The sequence below is a fragment of the Cygnus atratus genome, chromosome 1 (assembly GCF_013377495.2).
Source record: "Cygnus atratus isolate AKBS03 ecotype Queensland, Australia chromosome 1, CAtr_DNAZoo_HiC_assembly, whole genome shotgun sequence".
Taxonomy (NCBI): Eukaryota; Metazoa; Chordata; class Aves; order Anseriformes; family Anatidae; genus Cygnus; species Cygnus atratus.
In genome coordinates, this window is record NC_066362.1 from 75,299,378 (window position 1) to 75,318,282 (window position 18,905).

General features: G+C 43.4%; 1 protein-coding gene across 50 annotated transcripts in view; it reads right to left on the reverse strand.

Annotated features, from left to right (window-relative positions):
* Positions 1–18,905, reverse strand: part of PPFIBP1 (PPFIA binding protein 1) — a 110,288-nt gene that overhangs the window by 41,197 nt on the left and 50,186 nt on the right. For 27 of the 50 annotated variants that reach the window (XM_035540881.2, XM_050712364.1, XM_050712397.1 and 24 more), the window contains 2 exons: positions 12,463–12,621; positions 10,186–10,391 (listed from right to left, as the gene is read on the reverse strand). In XM_035540881.2, coding sequence (XP_035396774.1) covers positions 10,186–10,391; positions 12,463–12,526 — 270 coding nt within the window. In that variant the 5' untranslated portion in view covers positions 12,527–12,621. The remainder of the gene's footprint in view (positions 1–10,185; positions 10,392–12,462; positions 12,622–18,905) is intronic. The other 23 variants (XM_035540913.2, XM_050712377.1, XM_035540895.2 and 20 more) reach the window with 1 other exon arrangement.

Sequence of the window (18,905 nt, forward strand, 5' to 3'; positions counted from 1 at the left end):
TCAGCATTTGTTAACAAAATTCGTGCTCAGTGATGTACCATGCAAAACTACACTTGCAGAGACACAAATACCCTGAGACACTCACGAAATGAAAAGAAGAATCAACTTACAATCCACCAAATGTGCATTATGCTTCTTGCAAGTCAAATGATTTTTTTTTTAAACATGCAGTAAGAGACATCCTTTTATATCAGGCACATTTTACTTGGTATGGGTGAATGTCTGCACTCTAAACACATCTCTTTATAAAGCTGCCTGAGGCGAAGGAGAAACAAAAATACATGCTAATGCCATCAGAGTCCAGAGGAATCAGCAACTTTCTTCACAATAACTTCAATGCTCTTGAGCAGGGAGAAGGATTCTCCTTTATCCATATTCAAAGCAGTCTCAAAGTACTTTGTGCTGAATGCTATACTCAGATCTCAGCTCAGGAAAGAAATTCTTGTTCCCATCATTGCATGAATCCCTTAGAGGAGTCTGAGAAGCTGTCCTAAAATCCATCGTGCTCAGCACTGAGACTCCCACAGACTTCAAGGGGCCTTGTTTTCCCTCTCAACATGTGATGAAGAGAAAACAGGCCAGGGACTGTGGTGCCCCAGTGAGGCTGCGGCACCAGCCTGCCAAGAGAGGCCACCCCAGCGTACGAGCAGCAGGCCTCAGGCTTCTGCTCCAAGTGTCCATTCCAAGCAGTCTGTCTCCCCGCATCGCGGAGCATGCCTTAGGAGACCTCCTGGCTAAACCACCTTTTCTATGTTTTGTGTTTCAGTCTGGGTGGTGGGAAAAACTCCTTTGTTTGAAACTGGAAGAACAAAATGCTCACCAGCACCAGTTAAAGACTGGGTGCAAAGCAAACAGGAGGAGGTACAAAGCCTCTGAGCAATGTCCTCAGGAATCGAGGCTGTGTCAGGCAGCTTTTATATCACCGTGCAGCAGCAAACATGTCTCTCAAGCATCCATGTGTAACTTTCACAAGATGACCACAATATCTCCCCTGAAATCATGTGAGCTACAGCATACAAAGAAAGGATGTTCCCTAGTAATTTGTACCAATAACTCATAACATAATGATACTCTGTATCTGAATTATTTAGCAATAAACTACCAGTCTTTTTGACCATCCAGAAACTAAACCACAGCAGAAGTACTCTATGCTTCTGAGTTTTCCCTGTTTTTATCCTGACCTCTAACAGAATTTAGCTCATGCCATAGGATTTCCAATTGAGATCTTCAGTTTCATAACAGTTCAAATTAAGATGAAACAAGTCAAAGAGCTTCCAAAATGAACTCATTAGCTGCTCAGCTAGGACATTATGCTTTAAATCCTGTGACTTCACTTGTATGCACAGTAAAAAAAATAATTTCTTTCCTCATATTTTTGTTATTCTGTAGCTCTATTCCTCAGGTAAAGTCCTCCAGTATCTCTCAGGCTCTTACCAAGCCTCTACAAGTATAGTATCTACATTTTGTAATACAAAACACATTTATCAACACAGCATGTGTCTCTGATGTCAGAAAGGGATATTCATTCCCCTTTACAAAAAGGCAGCTGATGTGCAAAGGTGCCCTCCGTCCTGCTGGGGCTCACACAAACATCCTCATCAGAGAGGAAGACTCAATTCCCTGCCTCCCAAACAACACACCAGTGCCCTAACCACTGCTATTTCTAGACAGTGCAATCAGACGCAAATTAACTAAAACCAAAGACTGTGTGAAGAGGTAAGCAAGCACTGGTTTCACATTACAATGAAAACGTCTTTACCATGCTGTGAAAACTGATGAGGTGTTAAAGCAGAATATTAAGTCATTGGGCACAACATCCTGCTAAGACACCTTTGTTGTTAAACTCTGTTCACATTTCTCAAAAAAAAACAAAAAACTTTTTTGTTTAGCATGTTGTTCTTGGTTTTAAAATAGAAGCACTTGGAGTATTCAGGCCATAGCTGCACATTGCCAATAGAAATGGAGAAGAAATGAGAACTTTGAAGAGAACTGGAGTAAAGGCTATTCTCTCACAAAACCAAACACAAAGATGTCTTTACTGACAGTCACCATAAGTATTTTGTAAAATCTGCTTAAAAACAGACCTCCTATAGTATAATGAAAACAGAAAGCATTGTGTACAACCCAACACCAGGTTGCTGTTTGTCTGAAATGTCATAACTTCTCTGTAACACCTGCAACATCAGAGCACATTTGTAATATCAGAGCACATTTTAGCTATGAAGAGACAAAGTCACTGTCCTCAGTCACAGTAGAGGGAAAGATGACAGTTGGAGAAATGACAACACAGAGCGGTCACGGTATCTGTTTCTCTGAGCAGCAGCCCTGGCACCTCCTGCGGCGGTGCAAAGATCAGGGACTGCTGGGCAATGGCCATGCAATGCATTCCTTCATCTCTCCTCTGCTCTGTCCTCTTTCCCAAAGGTACAAAGTTGATGCCTGGCACGATTTTACTCTCAGAGAGAACGGGAAGGAAGAGAGGAGATGAAATGCATCAAAAGAAGAATGGGGTAATGATGACAGAAGGCAAGGCTGGAGATAAATGGAGAGGGAAGATGCCCAATCCCTGGATATGGGAAAGCAGCACATTACAAGATGGGGTGGAGAGAGCCCCTAACATGGAGGAAAAGGCTGCTGGGAGGTCTGAGAGATGGAGAAACACCAGGAGGGCTGGAGAGTGCAAGACCTGGTAGTTTCTCCCCATGCAGAGATGAGCAGCCTCCCCTGGGACAGAGCCCAGCAACTATTTCACCAGGCACAGCAATGGCTCTGCTTAAAAAATACAAAGAAAAGAAAAGCGATTATCTGATTCAACAGCAACTGCAAGAGTATTTGGAGCATCTGGTAGTTCTGGACTAAATTCGTATCATCAGAGTCAATACTGGATTAACATAGTTTACAAGCTGTGTAAGACAAGCTTTTCCATTTTCCAAAGAAGGCTCCTCTTCATCAGGAAAATTTATCTTCAAGTTAAGCATTTAGTCTTTGCATGTGTTTTCAATTTAGGGATTAATTGCAAAACACTGGATAGGAAGAGAATGCAGGCTTACCAGTACCAATCTTAATCCTAGAAACAAAAGAGCAGTTGTCACGATGCCACCGAGGCTTCTCAGAAGTTTGAGGTTAAGCATTTGCTTAAAACGCCTTATAAAATCAGACCCAGTGCACTTAAAACTCTGCAAGATCAATCCATTGCTAATCTGCTAAACACATGTGCAAGCTTTGTCTGCAGTCCTGTAAGTGTAAAAATCCACACTGCTCTAGAGGGAATTATTCCTGTAATAAATAGATGCATCACAAAACTTTCACAGCTTCCCTGCCCTCAGTCTTTAATCCATTTTCCCTAGAAACAAGTTAACAATCCAAACCACAGGAAAGTTTCTAATAGCTGCTATTTTAAACTTCCAAGAGAAAAAAGAATCGCTTTCCTTTCAATTGCTGAATTCTCCTTTCAAAAATAAAACTCATTTTTAGCCTACTAGAGCTGATACCATTATTATCCTTCATTTTCTCTTCTGCTTTTGAGACAAATAAGCAGAACAATCACACTGTTCTTGCTGAAGATGTGAGCTGATTTGTATAAAAGGCACGGCCACTCCACAGCATTATTTTCTTGTACAGCAGATGGCGGTGTTCTGACCACTATAGCCCAGTCAACAGTTGGCCAAGTGGGCTTTCCCTGACATCTCTTTCCTGACCATCTGGAGTTAAATTAGAGCTCATCAACATGCTTAAATTGTTCAGATTGTTATAATACACATTACCTACACAGCTACCATTGCTTTGTCTGTTTTCTCAGTTTTAGGGAGTCCCTTGGAAGGGGGCTCCTTTGGTTTCAGCTCCAGAATCTCCCAGTTTTCCAAGCAAAGCATTCACCACTCCCTCCCCATAATACAGAGCCATGACAGCTTTACTCTTCCTAAGTATCAATTCCATCCCAAATTCACACTGGTCAAATCCATCTGAACATGATCCGAGTTGGCGTTTAACCAGTTTGCGTGGAAGCCCACTGCTACCCTCCCAAACCTGCATCTCGTGCCTCCTCACTGATTTTTCAGCCTGTTCCAAATGCTGCAGCAGCAGGCATGCAGACCAGCTGCTAAGCCTTTCCTAAAGTTTACAGATTAGCTCCTCCCTACAGAAAAAGCAGAGAAAAAAAAAAACACTCAAACCCTCCACATTATCTTTCAGAGGCTCCCCTAAAATAAAAGTGAATCCTGAAAGAAAACCAGCTTAAGACAGACCTTCACTCTGAGGAATTTACCTGAAACATTTTCTAAATGTAAAGAGTACAGCTGTTGAACAGGGAAGATGCAACCATTTCAAGATAATCAGTTTCTTCAACAGCAGCTCATCTGGTATATTGTACAAGAGAAAGACGAAGTGCTTTCGTCCAATTCCCCCACAGCGCTGCCCAGCTACAGCTTGTCACTCGGAGCAAAGCAAGAGCCAGAACAGAGATACCCTACCTTATTTAGCCAGACGCAGTGCCCGTGAATGTCCCAGCTATACTCCATGCTGCTTGCAGCTATCTTCATGCACGTAAGGATGCGAGTGACCGTGGAAGGCAGCCAAGGCGGGGAGCAGCAGCCCCGGCGCTGCGGGAGTCCACTGCACCAAGTGGTGCTGTCAGGGCTCCTCCAAACCGTGATGGAGAGGTTAAATGAGGGCAGGTCTCCTCTTCTCACCAAGGATGGAGGAGAAGGTGGCACCGGGGTGCGAGACGTGGGAAGCGGAGCGCGGCACAGCAGCAGCGCTCCTCAGGCGGAGCGAGCAGCTCCTCTGGGAATTAACACATCAAAGCCCGGGAAGCTCAACCCTTCGTCTTCCAACTGGAGCCTGCCCAGCTCCACCACGCTGGCAGGGACCACCTGCCTGTGGGATAAACAGGAGGGAGTTTGCTTTTCTTAATAGGCTGTTAATTGGAGAAGCTGGAAGAACACATGTAATTCACACATAGGTGCCAAGGAAAAGAAGAAGGAAGAAGTTGACTAAATGGTCCTAGATCTCACCAGTGCCTTGTCTCAATTTATGTTGTACTTCAGAACACATAAAATGCCACAGTAACGACCAACATTCGTCTCAGCATTTCAGTTCCAATTTAACCAGTATCATAGCCAGCAGCATAACAAATCCTTACTATTTTTGACCACAGAGCCTAGCTCGCTGAGTCCCATGATTATCTAAAAAAGCACAGCTTTTATTATGAAAAAGAAACATTTACAACTAACGTTGACAGATAAAAACAAAAAAAAAATCTCAAAAACATGATGCTGAAAAATCTAGAAGAAAAAAAGAAGAGCAGAAGAGGCACAGAACCCACGCTTTTTAAGCCAGAGGGATGCATTTTGGATTCCTAATCGTGATTTTTGAATGCTCTGCCATCAGGGCTGCCCTTTGCTCCACTGCAGGACCGCCCAGGTTGTTCTCACTGTTGATAAACTCATCTGCGATGCGTGAATACGCCAAGCCAAGATGTGCTGTTAACGAACTCGTATCACCTTCCAATATTAAAAACACAGCAGTCTGGATGATCACTTTTAGCAAGAAGCAGGGTCCTGCATTTCAACTAGCTCTCTCACAAACAAAAAGTATTACTGGGAGGCTGTTTGTAGTGGCAGACTGAGAGAATATCACAGGACTCCTTTCATATGGTAACTAGAGGAGAGATCTCAAACAGGTGTTTGGTTGTAAAACTTGTGTGCCACACATTACCATGAGGACCTTTCGATAACTGAAGTCAACATAAGCACAAGCTGAGCCAAATGAATGTACTATACGCCCACACTAAGACAATGAAACAACAAATTCTGGTTTGAAGACAACATTTTTTTCCATGAATAAAAAATATGAGATGACTTCTGGCTAACCAAACTGCTTCCACAACTTGGGAATTGCTTTGTCTTCCAAATAGGCTAACGTGTCTCTGGAAGATTACAAGCTATGTTTATCCAGACAGGAAAACTCCTCTCAGAAACGTGATACCCCCTCGTATTAACTCTCATTACTCCTTGCCACTCTTGGGAAGAATTAACTCATTGAAAAAGTGTTAAAATCTGAGGCTGGTCTGTCAGAGGACACTCTGGATTACACAAGACACTAGGGAACCACAGCTCACACTATCACCTTCAGATGAGCTGAAAACATTCTTTGAGAAATCTTTGAAGTCCGTTAAGTGTCTTTTATTTTAATGCTCTCATATTCAACTTAGAATGCTACAGAAAGTCACTTCTGAAGCTAAAACCACAATTGCACTTGTTGCTATGGATCGTGGTGAATTTTAAAGAAAAAGTATTATCCCAGCTCTGCAGTTCAAGGAGCACTTAATTTAAAGAGGAGATGGCACACCATATGAACTCTAACAGGACATATATAAATGTTCGGATGAGGAGCTTGAAGAAGCTGGCTGTTAGGTTTGGGAAGGGACTGTCCATCCGCATGTAACCCTTTACTCTCCTTTTTAACAAGACCCAGTTGGTTTCTTCTTTCTGAGAAGGTTGTTCCATTAGTAGTATTAAAAAAAAAAAGTCAAGAAAAACAACAACCAGAAATAAAAATGTCTCTTGTTTATTTAATCTGAAGAGAAAGTGGAGCAACATTCATGACTAGGAGCAAGATTTTTGAGAATTATTCTTCAAGAGATGGATCTGTCAACTTCTAGTTGCTGGAACTTTCAGCAACCCCAAAACAATGGGGTTGCCTTGGTCTTGCAAAAGGCAGAATTTCAATTAAGATAGTCTTGTTACTGGTAATGACATTACAGATTACTCACACATCTACATTCAAACCAGAAGCTCCACATCCAGAGTACAGCACATGTTTTATTAAAGCACACATCATAATGTATTATGCATTTCTGTCGATCAGAAGAAATCTGAAAAGCCCCAAGACTTTGCAATAGTTGTGAGATCTGGCTATGGATTTCACAGCTGGTCCCCAGAGAAAGCACACAGTCCCAACACTTCAGACCTTAGAAAAGGCTTCAGTCCCTTTCCAGACTTTGAACAAATGGCCTAATTTCTAGTTTTAATCACAGCATTCACCTGCCATCCATTTGCACATAGAGACGTGTGCATGGTTTCAGCAACACAAAGATAATTTTTTAGCTGTAGATGGACAACTGGAAATGTTGCAGTTACACCAGCTTATCTGTGCAAGACAAAGCTGCATTTGCAACTTCTCTGAAACTCCTCAGTGGGAACCATCTGATCACTCCTCATGGAAATGCTCTGCCAGATGTCCAGGCACAGTACGTGTGCTCTGGTGTCACGTGGCCATCTGGCACTCACCATTTAAAAAAAGCAGGATAAGGCACTTTAACTCTTTAGTGCTTTTTGAGTGCTTGCACAGACTTCTCTAATACCTGTCATGCACACCGTGAGGAGGAGAAATCGGTCACTAAGTGACACAGGGACACAAGGCAGCCCATTCAGACGTGGTGAAATTGAACCCTCTGCCCTATTTTACAGAAGTGAGCAACTCTGGGAGACTGCTGTCAGACCCTTTTCCCAACTAGGACATCAGCGGTTTCCCTTTGGAGGCCAGGAGAGGATTTTTCTCTTGTGACGCACTGTTTGGCAGCAGCAAACAGTATTTTTGTTTTCCTCTGAGACAGAGGAGACTTGGTTACGGCTTCAGCTGGGACATAACGCACCAGTTCTAGTGGATTTGAATAGCCTGGTGGATGCAACTTCTTCATGCGTGGAGGATTAAACCAATTCATACACGGGAGGTGTTTTCCTGTCCACCATAAGGATGGGCATCATTGCAGAAAGCCTTCCTGTAAATCATCAGGGCACTTCACCTAAAATCTGCCCTACTCAGATAGGGACCGGTGACACTGGCGGCACCTGTAAATCCCACACTCTTCACCTGCAGCACAGTACAAAGCCTAACTTCCAGTCTTTCCTACTAGGGGTTTTAAGGAGGCCAGAGGGTATGGGGGAATAATTTGAGGCAGTCTGAGGAGAAGCATGTATGGAATAGCTATTCTCTGCTATCTTTTGCAGAATCATTTTCAGTGCTCAGGTGGCACTAAGCTGAACAGCACAACAGAGCCCTTCCTCTTCCAGATTTAGCTCACTGCTACAATGAAAACCATCGCTGCCTCATTGCTACATGGCAATCTGTGTCAAAGGGGTCTGAAGGATACTATTCCAGCTCCTAACAGCCAGGCATTCCTAAATCACACATTTGCTGCCCCACAGGGCAATGACTGACCTTCAGCTCACTAAGCTCAGCAGACACTGCAGCCTCAAGCCAGGCTGTTGGGCTCCTTTACTCCAGAACAGCATGTGGTAGATCAGCATTGCTCAGTGTAGACTACCAATAACTATGCACCCCATGGGAAAAAGTTAATTTTCCAAGGCTGTTTATGTGGCATACAAGCACTTACTTATTTTTCAAGGCCATACTTGCATGAAAGCTGTTAAGTCCTTCGATTTTTGCTCCACACAGAGCAGAGACTAGTTACAGCAATGTTCACTGCTGTATGTTACAGGGTAAGGAAACGCTGATGCTAGCAAGATCTCTGCATTTTTTAAAGATCTGATTTGAATGTCATTCCTGTCTCCTCCTGATCTTAATGTTTACTGCCACACCAACAGCAGGGGTGAGATCTAAGTCACACAGGAGTCAGTGGAAAAGCTCCCATGTGTTTCACTAAGTTTAAGGCATTTTCAGATGAGTAGTTCAGAGCAAAATAAAAATTATTTAAAAAAAAAAAAAAGAAAACACCAACAAACAGAGCACTCTCCCCTCAAACCCTGCCATAAGAGCTGCACAAGCGAGCCAAGCCATGTTAACCCAGGTCCTCACTTCTTCCCAGGGCGCTGCGCCCAGCCTGTGTGCCGCTAGATGGCACATCAGGTCACGCCAAGCCAACTGCAGCCTGACACCTGGTTGTGCTCCTAGGGCATGGGTTTTGCAGCAACAGTGCTGGCAGGGCACTGGGGCCCCTCACAGAAGCAGTGTGCTGGGCTGTGGTGTTGCATGCTGTAACTGAACACCAAGATGAAACTGTTTATCAAGAGAAAAATGCATCCTGTAGTATCAGCTGTAGCTCCACGGTGACCAAACCCTTTCTGAGGGGAGGTGTGATGTCCACAGGATGGGACCAGGCGACGGGTGGCTTCTCATCCTGATAGCCACTGGCTTTAGCGATGCATTGGGTGCAACACGGAGCCACCATGGTATGCCTGTCCAGTGTCAGACCTGCGTTCAACAGACCTGGCAACCCTCATTTCAGCAGTATGGCATCACCTTGGCCAACACCTTGGTGTGTCAGAGGAGGGGATGGACCAGGACAATGCCATAGACAGATTTGGCAATATCTGCAGAAGCACACAACTTCAGCTGTTGTAACAGCCACAGACTGACTTAAACCCTGAAACACAGCCTACAGAAATAAACCTTGATTTCCCATTAGAGCTTCACTGAAATTTGTGCACACACAGGCCTCCACAGCAAGGCAAAGTGCCACAAACCACGAGCACAAGGTCTCCTCATTGGCCCTGTAAAGAAGCCACCAATCATAGGGCACCCGAAGGCCACACCAGTGGGTCCTTCAAAAATGCTGCCATATAACTCACCTCCTGATAAATACAACATTTTATTTCCCAGTGTAGTCTTCAGGTAGCCTCCACTTTTGAATAATATTTGATTTTTGGAAAAAACAAGGCTTGGGGAAAGAACACCCCTATCAGGTATCTTTAAAACAGGGATAACAGAAACTAGTAGATCCACAAACAGAACCTTGAAACCAAACCATATTTCAATTTTAAAGGGATGCTGAGCATATACACCACTCAATCTGTTATAAACCAGGTAAGGAAGTCCAACAGCAACCATAAAAAAATACGCTGCTAAATATGCTTTTTAGTGAAAAGTTCATATTGAGAACTTTCTTTTTCCATTTAGGTGTCTGACTCCTACAAAAATGTCTTTCCCCAACCCTCTGAGTTGGAACTCCAGTTATTGAAAAACTTCTGCTCGGTAAAATGAGGCACAGTATACATCAAAGAAAGTGAAGGCCAACCTGTTGCACAAAGTATTTAGGCAACAGCTCTTCTGAGACCCCACAGCAGCATCTCCAAATAAAACCCTGTACCTTTGGTTCCTTGAAACCAACCCTAAAGCTTTCAAAGGCCCTGCATAAAACACAGGTGAAACAAGGCAAGACCATACCATTTGACTTTGGAGCCATTCAATCAGAGCCTCTGCCGTTGAGTCCGGGACCTGGCAGCGCAGCCCCTCTCTCTCATCTGCTTCCATCATCTCCAGCAAGCCCCGCAAGTCCTCCACCAGGTGCAATGCCCGCAGGCCCCCCATGAAGGGGGAAGTGGGGGACTGGCAGTCAAAAATGCCATTGGAGTATTCCAGCGCCTTTGAACCTGCATTGAACAAAACCACAGGGAGTAAGGCACAGGGCAAGCAGGTAGGACAGGCAGCCACAGGAGATGGGCAGCAAGGATTAGAAATGTCACGTGGCGTTTGCTACTGGTGTGAATTGATCTCAACCAATCTTGGTGCTGCATCCTGCCTCCTCCCTCCCCACACAGCACCCTACAATAGGGTAAGCCCTTGCTGATATATGTTTGGAATTCCACCACCTCTGGCAGTTTTAGTCGACAGGAGGAGGTGGGCTGATCTGACAGAAGATGCATGTGCCGTAACAGCACCCAAGAGGTTGTGGCATGGGCTGGGCTCCCACTCCCAAGGATACATTGGAGGCTGAAACTACTGTGGAGGGAACAGGCTCATGCAGTAATGCTTTGAGTCACCCTTTGGGGATTGCATGACCCAAGTCAGACACCAATGATTTCCAGAGGAAATAGTGCTCAGCAGCATATTTCATGGAGAAATATGTTACTCTGCTCCAATGCACTGTTTTTTTTATTTATTTTTTTAAGACTATAGAGATATATGGAGACAAACAAAAAGCCTAAATCACTTCTACAATGCAAAAATAAAATAAAATTAAATTAAAGCCCAACAGTTTGACATGGTAGCACTGACACCTGCATGTTAATAAAGAAAAAAAACCTCTTATTTGCATAAACTCACAGTTTTTGTTTGACCTATATTAAAAGTTGCCATACGTTAAGTAAGTAAGGAAACTACAAATTCAGGATTAAGGTTAATTTCAATCAACCCAGCTAATTCCAACTAGAATTTCACCATGCTGATTTGTGACCTTAATACTGTAATGCCTCAGCACAATGAGACATCTTTATGACAGAGCATCAGCTTTTGTACTGTCAACTTTTGGAAACTACAGAGCTATGCCATACATGCCCTGCCATGAACCTTCATTCATCTCATCTGGGAAGCCAAAAAAAAAAAATGCAGGCATAATTCCCTTGGAAAAAAAATGAAGAGAAAAATCCCCACAAAAGCATAAGACATGTTCAGACACATGGTTAAAGTCTGTGGTGACTTAAACATCCCAATATCACATTTTATTTTTGTTTTAAACCTCATCCTGCTATAACCAACTTAGGCTCTTGGAACCACAGATGCATGATCTGATCCAAGCACCAGTATCTACCTACAGAAATTTCTAAAGTCACAGCTTATATGTATTTTTAGAGATCATTATGATCCATCTGAATCCACTTTACATGCATGCCTGCTAAGTGTCCTTAATATCTTTGGAAAAAGTGCAGAGAAAAATTGTTGTTCAAGCAAAGCACAGACCGTATGTCCTTTTTTTCCCTCCCCTAAGGGAAATTATTTTAAATGGAACTATTAAAGACTTTATAAGTGCGTTGCTACCCTTGCAGAATATTTTTCAGTTTGGGTAGCTGTTTGCATAGCTCTGTTGGAATAGGATTAAACTATTAACTTCTTACTGCTTTGCTCCTCTATGTTGTGCACTTACATTATTTTCTAACTCACTAGACTCAACTTAAAAAGCGGAAGTTGTATAATTTGTGATCCTTCTCCTTAGTCCGCTTAAAGTTTACAGGTACTTATAAAAAGCACTAATATTAAAGGCAGGTCCAAATGAAATGCTTACACCCAGAGCATTCCAATTTCGAAAAAAGGAAAAATCAATTCCCGTTTTAACTCTTCCAAGTTGAAGGAAAGCCAGAATAGCTGGTATTAGCCAACCTGTCTCTTCCTGCCATGCAGCAGCTCTTTAAACACACTCATGCTGGTTTGAAACATGCCTCATCATTGGCTTTCATGGTGCTGCAGGCACCAGCTGAACTGCATCGCTCAGCCATTTTGAGCAGCATTTTGATTGAGGATGGGAGAAGGACTACAATCCATTTAGCTGTGTCTGTGTGTGAGAGTCCATGCAACCCTCCACTCTGTTTATTTGTGATCTCTAAGCCAAAGGGGAAGACACCAAACACAATAACCAGCATATTACCTCCTCAGCCTGAAACTCTGCCTTCTGGGTATGAAAAAGGAGGACTGAAACAGTTAAATGAATAAGCAGCCCCAAGCATTTACCTGCTATAATGCCATCCATCTGCTCCAAAGCCGCAGCAAGCATGTCACTTGCATCACTCATCATCTTCTCTCTTCTTAGGGATGATCACCAGCTACACCATAAGGAACAATAAAACAGTTGTGTGAGTTGGATCCAGAGCCTCAAGTCTGCAATTCAATCTGCAAAAGAAAGTTTAATTTCACTGCATGTTGTCTGAATTCAGACACCACCATTGCTGGACCAGCAACAAAACTGAGGCCATTTGCTGATCACAAGACTGGGAGATGTTCATCACCAGTCATGAAGTGGCATTTTGAAGAATCAAAGCACCAGCTTAATGACCCAGGGCCTACTTTTGGTCAGCTTGTGGCCTGCAGGTCCATGCCACTGATGAGGCATCCTACAGAGCATTTCAGAAATCGCAGATGGCACTTCAGAGAGCCACACACAGAAGACACAGGCCTTCTAATGCCAACAGGAAGCAGCAACTCAGCAATAAACCAAGTGTCTCTCCGTTGAATTTTTGCTCCCTTTGAATTTTATGGTATGGAAGAACAGAAGTCTGACTGTTCGCCCAAGTTCTGGGTATCTGACAATCCAGAAGTCCTGGCTGCGCAGCCATTTGCCTATAGGCAGGGTAGCTCAAATGCCCAAGACTCGAAGGAAATTGCATGTGTGCACGGACCATCCCCCTGAAGACATCGTTTCCACCTTAGCAGAGACTCACACCACAACGCTGCATCTGATCTCACTCCAAAGCTCCTGAAGGCCAGATCTGGTCCCTGGAGAAGTATTTCCAGTAGAGACTGGAAAAGCTAGCCTGCCCAAGGCACTGCCTGCATGGGTGAACTAGCAGAGCCAACATCCCAGTGGGATCCATGAAGAGAGCGCTATTATGAGTTAAGCACGTGCTTAGGTACTTGGCTGAGCTGCGGCTGCAGAGGGCAGAGGCGCAGCAGATCCTTCCCACGCAGCACAATGGACACATGAGCCCCTGAAAAGACCCAGATTGCCATGGCTTTCAACTGGGACAGGCGAGACTACTGCTCTAAATACAGTTACGGAACAAGGCTAAACAAACACCAGGACGGAAAACTTGCTTTAACCTTTTGCATACCCTGCCATTTGGTCTTTGTATTAAGCCACACTGCTGCTGACATTTGCCCCAACACAAGCAATTGAGAAAGTTGTTCACAGTATCTCTGGCATAAGTCCTGGAACAGAGCCTACTAAAACATCAGAAATACATGTTATAAATTACTATGCATCAGAAATACATGTTATAAACTGAATTTTCCCTCCTATGAGTCACCTAATTGGTCTGACCCAGCTGAGAGAGATCTTACTGGAGGCTGCCAGCTAGCTTTGCTGAAACGCTAGCCCTGAAATATCAGCAAACATTTCATCTTCTAGATCAAAACTTTTATTACGTAAAGCAGGTCCAAACACTAAGATAATTTTTGAATGACAGCACAGACTAATGTATTTTTGGCAAATGCCTTGCTCTATTATTTAGTTGCCAGAGTTACAAAAGCCAAAAGAACTTCAAAAAGTGAAAGCACCTGGAAGTGAAGGTGTTGCAAAACTTTACAAATGTGGTAGCACCACAATTGGCAACTTCCAACCTTCAAAGAGGCAGACCCTGATTTTAAAAAACTTAAAGCAGGAGAATGCCTGCATAATATGCAGCTCCTGCAAGATATTTCATCCAGTGTCTCTATGTCTGATAAAAAAAAAAGAGTAGCAAACTCAGTTTTTGAAAAGGCATTCACCTGGACAATTCTGAAGACAGTCTTGTCCTTTCTCTTTTAGGATTTCCTAGCTCTGATAACCAGGTCCTGCTAAAACATAGCAAATATGGTCATGTATGAATGTAGAATGTGAACAACCAATGTTGGATTTCTCACTGAAGGCAAAGAGCACAAAGAGAAGCCCAGGACTGCTGCTGCCCCAGACAAAACGCTGATTCCTTGCAGCTCTAAGTGGAAAAGGACCAACATCACGGGGCACCCACAAACTCGCAACAGCCTATTAATAAATGGGAATTGGGAGTGCCCACAATCCCACCAACGTGCATAAATACCTGAGGGCGGGTAGTAAATACCTGGGAGGTAGTAAAGAAGACAGAGAGAGGCTCTTCTCTGTGGTGTCCAGTAACAGGATAAGAGGTGATGGGCACAAATAAAAACACAGGAAATTCCTCTGAAACATTTTAGCTGCAGGCTCAAAATGTGATAAGGAACAGAGTGCTCCCTTATTGTATCACATCTGCTCAAAGCACACCCCTTGTTTCTCACCTTGTACTTAGGAAAAAAAATTAACTGGGGGCAAGGAACTGCTAATTCACACTTCCACAATAAAGGCATGGTTCAGAGAAAAAAAATCACCCTCTACACTTCATCCAGGCACAGTCACCCCTCCTGTTTCCACATCCTTGCTTTTCCTAAACAAAGGTTGTCTGTGGTTATCAAAAATCTTTAAGACAGCTGTACTGAGGAGAGTCACAATGGCAAACAGTGGCACGTACAGCATCCAGGAGGCCTCCAGCATTCACCCCACTGTCACCTGGCCCTACCTCCAAGGCAGGCGAGATGTCTGCCCGTGCAGGGCTTCCTCCCCTGCTACAACAAAAGCAGCCATACCACCAGGAGCAACAGGGAGAAATTTTAAGATAAAATTTGGTGAAGCAAGACCATGAAATCACACTGCTCTCAAAAAGTCTTCCACCATTTGTGGAGGGTATTTTAGCAGCCAGAACGAGGCCACAGCTGAGAAACTTGGAGGCAAAAGAAAAAAAAGAACAGAAAGCCCCTAACCCAAACAGCTGGAGATGACGCAACAAGATCCCATTTCCCCAGCTATTTGGTCCTACAAGTGGTCATTGAAAGCTAGCCTGGAATGGCACATCCTGCTCTGGCCACCTTCCCAGCACAGTACATCACATCTAGCAGTCAGGAAGTAAAACCACTGCGATAGAAAAATATATTGAAGGCTTTCTTCCCCAGTAAGGGCAGAGAATCGCTTTTATCCTTTGCACGCCATCACCAGCATGCAGGGAGCAGATGGGCAGGGAGGAAATCAAAAGACCTCATACACCAGCAGACTAAAGAACCAAACTGCACAGAACAAGAAAAAACAACAAACTGCAGGAGGAAGAGCATAGAAAGGGGAGGTGTGGAGGGAGTCAAAGAAGTACAATTATTAGACAGAAGTCATAATTCAGCAGCCTTTTGTGGAGTATAGGAAATGACAATACTGAAACACCAGTGGATTAATCACTGCACCTGCAGAAGGGAACCAACTTCACAAAGCTTAAGAGTAGCCCATGCTGAACATTAACAAAACTAACCTTTCCTGTTAAATATTTTCCTTTCTTTGCTTTGCTTTTTATGACTCTGGTCTAATAGAAATAAAACCTAGCAGAAAACGCAAGGATTTCTTTTTCCTTTTATTTGCAGTGACTAAAGAAAACCGCAGAGTCAGATATGAGTGAAAATCCATCTTGAAGAAGTACACTGAAGTTCCTTAAGAAAATAAGGAATAGCTAATATTTCAGATGATTAGCAGTTTCAATTCCTTTCATTCACAAAAGCAAGAAGAAACAAAAAGGCAAATCCCTTTAACATAGGTAGATCTATGACACGGCAGATGAACAAGAAACCACGGCGCACACAGAGACAGGGAGGCAGACATGAAATCCACCCCTGGCAGAATGCCACTGAGAGCACACCTGGAAGGAAAGCACTGACGGTGCCCTGACAGACCATTTAAAATAAGTTTCCCCTTGCTTTTCAAGAAAATAAAGACTTACCTTCCTTATTCCTTCAGTGCATACACAACCAGTGCTAGCTGGGGCAGGGGGGCTGTTCAGGTGTTTTTCTAAAGAAGCAGATCCCTTCTAGAGCTCGCAGCTGAATACCTTGCTCATGCTGACAAGGATGAGCACTGCATCAACGAGGCTATATTTACAATCCACCATTAAAAAAACAAAACAAAACAACACCAAAACAAACAAAAAAACACAACAACATACAAATGCAGTTATCTCCACTACCAGTTGCAATCAATCTTGTCGCTATCTGACACCTCTATTGCATCCCTGGCTGTTAGAGATGACGTTATTTGGTCTTACTTGTTTAATGTTCTCTCCTCTGGTCCCGATACACCAGCCTGGTTGCTAGGGCTATGCTGTTCACTTTTCAGTAGGTGGAGATTTTTTATTTTTTATTTTTGAATGACATACAAACCCTCTGGCTACAGTGCTAGCGAAGATATATTCCAAATGACTTACAGAGGAAACAAAGCACTGCCCTGCAAATAAATCCAAGGAAAGCTATAAAAAAAAAAAAAGGGCTTATGAGCCCTGTGAATGGGAACTGCAGTCTGCTGGAGTCAAACAGAAAGCTGCCTGAATATGGATTTCAGAATCAGATATGTAATGAAGATGGCAGACCTTAAAAAAAAGGTGCTTTAACATTTTATGTATGTAGGAAATTATTGTTTCCCCACCCAGGGGCTCCCTCTTTCTTAGATCAAACAACACACCCTGAGGCATCAGGGACAGCATATCCAAGCCCAGGATCCTCTAAAATTATTTTTTAAGGTTCGCTGAGCTGAGGAGAATCAGCTGCATCCCAGCAGGTCCAAAAGCTGCAAGGACACACAGTGCACCAATTGCAGCCTCTCCAGGGAAGGGTAAGGTCTGGCCTTTTCATCCCACTCACCCTCGTCTGTGCGCACACACTCTGCAAACATTCAACAGTTGGAAAGAAAGCATCAGCTACAGATTATTCTTATGAAATGATACAATAAGATTGATGACTTGAGTTCCCCAGCTCTCCCAGTGCTACGTAACAGTCTTTAAAATCGGAAATTTTGATACACGGAAATGGAACATCTTGATTAGGGTTTGTTTCTGACAGCTATAGAGAATAAAAAAAGAACCCTGAGGAGTAGGCTATTCTCCTAGGAGTCTGCCACAAGAATGCAATAAAAAAGTCCACAAATTACAGCCATCTTTTATGGGGAGGGTGGGGAGGGAGAGAAACTGTACTGCAGCAGAACCAAGATCCCTAATTTCACTTTGCTGTAAAAATTAATGTCAATTAATCTCACTCCTGCATCTAAGAGATGACTGTGCGAGAGGTCTGAAGCATCTTCTGGATTTGCCTCTCCTACTTTGCAACACAAAACCAATACAACCTTAGCAATTAATTTCTACAAGGTGAGGCTCTATTCCATAAAAAACAACTGTCATTTCACACACATAATCACACCTATTTGTGCTTTTACTCGCTGGGCAGAAGAGAAACATGAACACAGAGAGACTTATTTGCAAAAAACATTTAAATAATTAGTAAAAATTGCCTCAAATGAATTTGATCTAAATCTCTGGCATAATTTCTCATGGGATGTTTTGAATATATACAACTATAGTGCAATCTGTCAGTAGCAAATTAACATTTAATAATGAATATACTCAGCTAATTTACAAAAGGGGTCATTAACATTTCTGTTAAAAAGACGACTTCGTTTTATATGTTCCAGGACGGAAAAAAAATTAAAAAGAAAATGGATCCTGTCAAATATACTGCTCTGATGTTTTACAAGAAAAGAAGAGATGAAGTTTAAAAAGTAAAATAAGAAAACACTGTAAATATCTTATCAGGAACACTGTGGAGAAGAATCTTAACATGAGGCAGGAACAAGAAAGTAGTTATGCCCCAGACTCATTCAAAGACGTGTTCCAACCTGTGTTACAACCTGTGCCTGGAGCAGGAATAACAGAAGACAATCACATCCCCTATGCTGTGTCAAACACACAAAATGACAAGAAGCTCTTGGAGACTGCAGATCACCTGCCAGGAGGCTGCTGGCAGCAAACCCCGTGGTCTCACCTGGGCACATGGCGTGGGGACACCTCCCCGACAGCTCTTCCTGCGCCACCCAACAGTGCGTTCCTGTCCCATCATTCTGGTTGCCCACAGCCTCCCTTACAAATCACAAAAACCCATCCACACACCACAGCTGGGAACGGCAGAGCACCTCTTGAATCGTCCCTCTCTGTGATAACCGAGCAGTCACTATGCACCGTCTGAAGCAAGAAGGCCTGGTGAGAATGGACACGTCCCCCACGTTCCCTTGGACATACATGGAAGCTGCTCCATTTCAGGAGGGCTACGAGAAGCCCCATCCCCAGAGCACTTCTGTGCTGTGCAGGTGACAGAGCAATGGCACAAATTGCCCAGAGAGGTTATGGAGTCTCCTCTGTGGAAATCTTCCTGGGCAACCTGCTCCGGATGACCCTGCTTTCTTCTTGAATTTGCTAAACTCAATGACATCAAAGCAATACTGTTCTCTAATTAAGCAGGAGTACAAAAAGGCAACAAATGACCCTGTTTCCTAACTCCAGATCTTCCTTTATTCCCTGAATTTCATTATTTCTTTATTATCCAACAGTTGT